The sequence below is a fragment of the Hesperophylax consimilis genome, chromosome 15, assembly GCF_061612785.1.
Source record: "Hesperophylax consimilis isolate HC1 chromosome 15, BYU_Hcon_1.0, whole genome shotgun sequence".
Taxonomy (NCBI): domain Eukaryota; kingdom Metazoa; phylum Arthropoda; class Insecta; order Trichoptera; family Limnephilidae; genus Hesperophylax; species Hesperophylax consimilis.
In genome coordinates this window covers 4324482-4331504 of record NC_142850.1, presented here as the reverse complement: position 1 = coordinate 4331504, position 7023 = coordinate 4324482, and the positions used below count along the sequence as shown (strand labels likewise).

Below are 7023 nucleotides of genomic sequence, written 5' to 3'. Positions count from 1 at the left end.
GATTGTGATCAGTTTGTAGCTATGTGCACAAATGCGTTGAGTTTCCACCCCAAGAGGCCGCGGAATCAATCCGTTGCTCGCTCTTTCTTCATAAGTCCTATATCAATGAACTATAAACATTTAAAAAAATCTCCATTACCAAATCTGTTGAAATGTAAATTGATACTGAAAATTTTCAGGAATAAAATAATAGAAGTATATTTATTTTTTTATTGAATTAGTTTTGAAGGTTATTCCTGTTGTTTGGTTGTTTGTTTCACAAAATTTGAACAATTCACATAAAATTTCAACGTTAATTTTCAAGATCTTTGTAAGTTCTATTGAAGTAATGTATTTATTTTAGTACTGTAAACCAACTGGATAGTGATATTAAAACAGATCTTGAATATATCTTTCACAAAACCTGAAATATCATCTTCGAAATTTGATAAATTATTCAAATTCAGAAAAACGACTCGTCCTTGTCATCGAAGGAAAAGATAATACTAATAAATATAAATGAAACATAAAAAGGAACAATTTATAAAAAAACATAAAAAAAAACTAAAAGGTAAAGGTGGGAATTGAACCCTGGATCTCTGTGCGCCCTTGAGGTGATTCTACACAAAATCGGCGCTATACATGTCATCCAAATATTATTATCGATATATATGTCGATCACATATTTCAATCGCAGAATTTCTTTAATTTTCTCAACTAAATAAAAAAAAAAAAAATTGAAAATTTTGTTGTTAAATTGTCGTTAAAAATCGGGTCATAATGGCCGAGAGGTTAGAGGCAAGACAGAGATCCTGGGTTCGATTACTAGTTGCGACCGTTATTTTTATTTTCTGTATCACGTTTTGTTTAATTTATTAGTACTTACTTCTTTTTAATGATTAAATATAGTGTAAGTTTAGAATGTGTATTCGCATTTTTATTCTTGCACAGTGCACAAGTAAACTGTGCGCCCTAAGGTTTAATTTTAGACTTAACGAAATACTTCGTTTCTATGAAAGCATTATGAAACTATACAATTATACACAAGGATGAACTTTTAAATATTTACAATCGATATTTATGCAATACTTTTCGTTAGTAGTATACTGGATAACATTATTGTTGTTCTATGAATGTCAATCTGAATCTGTGAGTATTTTTATTATGTAACTACGGAACAACATTTTCGTGATGTATGGTAATAAGTTGGGTATTCAAGCGATAGATGGCACTAGTTATAAAGCTTACTCCAGAGTACGACAGATATCGCTAGAGTGTAGCAATTGCCTGTGGGATATTATTGACAGACAACAAGCTTCTAGAAACAGAGAATTACCAACCCTCGGGTAATGAACAGTGTAGCTAAATCCAGACCTATTTATTGTAACGTAAATAATCACAATTATAAGTAGAACCTTTTACTTTTACAATAAAGAGTTCCCAGCACAGAAATCTGCAAGTAAAGCAGAGACATAACAATTTTAAATATTAAAATTTCTCGGAATAGTATCAGTGTAATTTTATAATTTTATTAGAATAACTCCGCTTCCGTGGTCGAGGGGTAAGGCTCTCGACTATCAATCCAAAGTTCGCGGGTTCAAATCTCGGCGTAAACAAGTAAATTTTATTTGATTAATTTGTGTTATTTCACAATTTACCATTTGAAAAAATGTAAACCACATTTTCGGCACGTTCCAGTGTGGAATACACTCTCACTATCGCTCTCATGTAAGTCCACCATTCAGGACTGAAACGTTGCTTGGAATTCTTCTGGCCGTATTTGGTGACCAGATCTTAATAGCTAGGTACTCCTCTTCCTTCTTTTACCCCATTTCCTTACCCTATGGCCTATGAAATCTGCCATAGGGGAAGTTGAGAATGCTGTGTGGAGTGTTTTTGAAGGAAAGGAAGGAGAAAAAGGAGAAGAAGATCTGGGAAGGACAGAGGTATGATGAGTGAGTTAGAATCTGAAAGTCAGTGTGGCCAGGAGTAACGGACGTTTTAATTCATCCCCCCAATGCGTTACAAGGGGTCGAGAGAGTCCTGCTGGAGAAGTAAAAAGATTTCCCTCAAACAGTCTCCCCGAATCCGGTCCGCCACACAGTACGTGGGAAGACGCATCTGCAACCAAAACCTAAATAATCGTCATCCCATGGACCCCTGCTAAGTCACCAAACGTAGCGAACAGCTGGGTTGACCTAATGCAGAAGTTTTGGTTATCTAATGAATGGTTCCGGGGTGGCGGCACCCATACCTGCATCCCAAATTTAAATTTGCCGTTTTCGGTGACCAGATATGAATAGCCAGGTACTTACCCATCATCGTCTTTTTCATCTCCTTCCCCTCCCAATTAACTTCAGCCTCACAAAATACCACAATTGGTGATGCCATAATATCACTGGCTCCAGATGTTTGGTAGCAGTAGGGACTCGTTTTCACAGAAAATTTAAAAAAAAAATTCACCATTCGAGTCCAAATAATTACCATTGAGGAAAGTTAATGGTGAGCCAAAATAACATTACCAAAAATATTAAAATGTCATGTCCAAAAATTTCAGTTTAAAAGTAGAAAATCTGTAAATGTACGATTTTATCAAAGCCATCAATTTTAAGAGCTACTTGCATTTAAATTTGATTCCGTTCGTATGATCTTACATTAGTGCTTATTTACATTAGACAAGGGCCTTCCAGGAAATGACACTCATCAAAAAGTCTAATTTCTTAAATCCAACAAAACAGTTTGTTGCCTCTGAAAACAGAGGCATTTTTACTTCTTGGTTGAATTAATACGAAGATTTCCCGATTGCTCTGGCGGTGAAAACCGAAAGCTTGGTCTGTATCTGGTATGAAATACTTTTCCAGTTAGTCGCCCAGCGTTCGTTGAAGCGAGTTGACGTCGGACGCTCCCAAGTTTTGGTGTTTCGGGTACGCCCTCTTGCGGGATTTTACATTACCATAAAACAATATAAATTATTGTGTATTTAATCAATTATATTTTTACCTCAACAAAAACAAAAAAAGTGCGTAAAATAAATTTTATAAAAATGTGAAAGAGTTTCAATATTATTATTTTTATGTTGTTACGAAATGTTTTAAATTTTATAACTCAAGTGATATGTTTGTTTTCGTTAAATGTTTGGCAATGTCAATTTTTGTGTAGAATTTTATTTTCGGACTAGACTAAAATCACATGCGTAAAAACTGAAGACTACATTTTTTAATGTGTGAAATTAATTGACAAATTAAGCAAAGTGATAGTTGGACAATTACAAATCAAAATGACACCATCATTAAATTATTGGATAATGTCGTTGGCAGCCTTCTGGAAAATGGGTACAGAACCAATTTAATTATTTATTTAATTACTTCCGATAATTATGCGTTATTAAATATGTCGTGATATTGTTTAGATAGGTACCTACACAAATGATACTTCTTACTCAATTTTTGTTTTCATATGCAAATAAGTGGGTGTAGTAAAATTATATTTTAAAACCAAGTATGCTACGGTCAAATGGTAATACACGAGTAGGTACCATCGTAAATTTTTGATATTGTGATCGAGGTATTAAAATAGATGTTTAAATTTACAATATGATTTCTTAGTACGTACGTGCGAGTGTGTCATTTTCAAAAATATTTCTGATATACTTGTAAAATATTTATTTATTTTTTTATCTGAAATCGCACTAGAGTCCCAACTGCTCCCAACCTGTCTGGAGACAGTTAGACTATGGCATCCCATATCGGGGTATGTAATGAGGCTGAAGGTAGTGGGTAGGGGAAAGAGATGAGAAAGAGGACGGTGGGGATGTGGCTGGCTATTTTGATCTGGTCATCAAACATAGCCATAGTCATTTCAAGCAAAGTTTCAATTCTGAATGGTCGTCTTACACCAATGCGATACTGAGAGTATATTCCACTCTAGAAAGGGCCGCAAATATACTATATAGTATTTAAAATTAGTGAATTGTGAAAAAAACAAATATTATTTTTTTGAATATTACTTGCGCACGTCGGGATTGGAACCCGTGATATCTGGCTCACCCTTCTACCAAGGAGGACGTCATAGTAAAATTATTTTTTCAAATCCAGACATACGATTAAGTATCTACCTACCATATGCGAATATTTTTATCCTTTATTTGAAAAATTTAAAAAGAAATGTTTCTGTTCAAACAAAAATTTTAGTTTTCATCTTGGCAGGTCATGTTGCATTTTGTATTTTTTCTAGTGTAATAAACACTTTTAAAATAATATTGTGTAATTGTTCGAGTTCTGATCGTAATAAAGCGTTTAGAATAAGAGTAGGGAGTAACACAAATAAGGCGTAGAAGCAGGGACCAGCATGTCATTTTCAATTATTATGATTGAAAGTTTAGGAGTCAAACTCAAATAATAAGAGCAGACAAGAAACGCTTATTTGTGAAATAACTACGCAGCCATGTCAATCCAAGACTTGATATTAGTTGTTATAACTCAAAGATCAAGTTCTTGATTGTCAGAACTTCTATTTACAATCGTATATACTTAGGGATGCTGAAGATTGTAAGAGGAACGTTTGTTCGGCCTTTTTTACACTAAACTTACATTTAGATTTGAAGCCAAAATACTAATCCAAAATGAGAATTTTTTTTTTGATCAAGAGGTAGGTAAAACTGACCTTTTTATGTGTTTTGCTATACTTTTTGTCTAATTTGTAATCTTCTCCATAATGTATTGGTGAATAACCGTTTTACGGAGAACATGAAAAAATAAATAAAATAAATAAATAAATAAATAAATATATTCATAAAATATTATAAAAATACTTTAAGATAATAATGAGACTATTTGAATGAGAGTATTTCAGTTTATGGTTAGTTTATTATTAACAATGCATTTCAATAGCTAAATTACAAAATGGATTGTATACAAACATGATAATACTACCAAAATTTCATAACATAAAATAATAAAACCTACACGTAACACACAAAACCAAATAACAACAACTAAATAACACACACACATCACTCACAAACACACAACATATAATATAAATACATCGATTTTAAATTCATTTCATTTTATTTTATTTTATTTTACTTTAATTTTAAATTTATATTTTTGGTTTAAATTTATCTTAATCTTATGTTTTTTTCTTACTTACATTAAATATATTTTCTATAAATGTATTATGTATATTTTTTTGTATTATAAAATGGATGCCTCAGCACGGGTAAATTACCCAGTGAGGCCAACTTTACTGGATTGTACTATGAAATGTAAAATAGTGTACCAAAATTATAATAATAATAATAAGTATGTATTGACAAAATAACATTAAAATAGTTTTTAAATGCTTTCTTTTAATAAAAAAAAACAAACTAATAACTTATTCTGGGTTAAATAAGAGAACACAAAGGTAACCTTAAAACTTTCGCATTAATAACGCCAAGTAAACATGGCTATTTGATTTTGATTTGAATGAAATAACTATTAAATGCATAATTTTCCGTTTTCAGATTTTGAAATACTTAACTACAACGAAATGGTTTTTTTATATTTGTAGTTAGCGTGTCTATGTTATGAAAAGGCATGGCAAATATCTAGTGCGGATTAGAGCGACTTTTTTATTGTATTTTGAATAATAAAATATTGACCTTTAAAGAAGTCGATTTTTGGATATTAGTATTGTGAGTTAATGATAATTATTTTATAAAATAATTTGGACCCTACCTACTAATAATATAAAGAGACAAAAAATAAAATAAAATATTTAAAAAAAACGTTCGGTGTACTTTATCGACTCCAAGGTGTGCTCCCCACATATTTACTGCGTGCAACATATTATGCTATTATCCACTCCCACCTGAGTTATCTAGTTAGTATCTGGGGAACCATTACCAAAAAAAAGTTCCGAAATACAAGTAATTCAAAATAGAGCCGTACGTAATACATATAATCTTCCATGGGATACACATGTCAAAGATATATACTCACAGACACAAATACTTCCTTTTACAGTCCTGCCAAAGTATAACATCACAACTGCCATTCTACAAATAATTCAACACTCCTCACACACCAACACTAAACCAGTCTTCAATTCTGACATACACCAGCACAAAACACGATCACAAAATCAAATACATTTATCGTCATCTACTTAAACGACCAAATTTGGAATTAACTCTTTACAATACATTGCACATAAACAATATAACGCATTACCTAGTAATTTAAAACTTCCGGCAACTAACAAAAAAACATTGACAAAAGCTCTTAAAAGATATTTCCTTAGCAGTTTCATTAATGACTAACACAATCTTTCTCTGGTACTCCATAATAACATCTGCGTTTATTTATTTTAATGTAATTATTTTAATGTATATTATTTATATGCCTTGTCCTTTCTAATGTTGTCTTTCCCGAAATGAGTTTTATAAACTCATTGGGAATAATACATTATTACTTTGTTATCATTTTGTAATGTATTATCTTGTAATAAAAAAAAATAAAAAATAAAAATTTGATGGGCTTAGATTTTCGTAAGAACTTAAATTCGTCGAATGTAAATTAAAAAAATTCACCTAAAAAACACCTTTGTCAAGGTTTATTTATTTTAATTTTAAGTTTAGAAATATTAATACGATACGTTAGGTAAGACTATTTTTTTATAATTACAATTAACTTACAAAAAAATGCGAAATTTGCCTAAAAAAATCATGAAAAATTGATTTTTTAATAGCGTATATTTTATAATTTAATCCGTACTAGTTATTTGTTACATCTTTTGATTAAAGAAAATACATTTTTAAGTTCTGTTCAGTAATTTGGCCTCATTTCTAAATTTAAGTGTTGTAAGAAAAAAGTTGCGCAGCCGTTTCTAAAACAATAGGTACCTACCAGTATTTCAATATTTATAACTATGATGAATTAAAATAATTTAAAATTCCTTCAATCTTATTATTTGACTACTTGTATAGCGAAGGTAATGGTTTTAGGCATTTGACGTTCATCTGGAAACATTTTATTATATGATTTTGAGTTATTAGTGGAA

General features: G+C 31.0%; 1 protein-coding gene across 1 annotated transcript in view; it reads left to right on the top strand.

Annotated features, from left to right (window-relative positions):
* The first annotated feature begins 2858 nt into the window (after window positions 1-2858).
* LOC149417200 (uncharacterized) overlaps window positions 2859-7023 on the top strand; it is a 204405-nt gene continuing 200240 nt past the window's right edge. Inside the window, exon 1 of the mRNA XM_089640166.1 lies at window positions 2859-3311. Coding sequence (XP_089496292.1) covers window positions 3257-3311 — 55 coding nt within the window. The 5' untranslated portion in view covers window positions 2859-3256. The remainder of the gene's footprint in view (window positions 3312-7023) is intronic.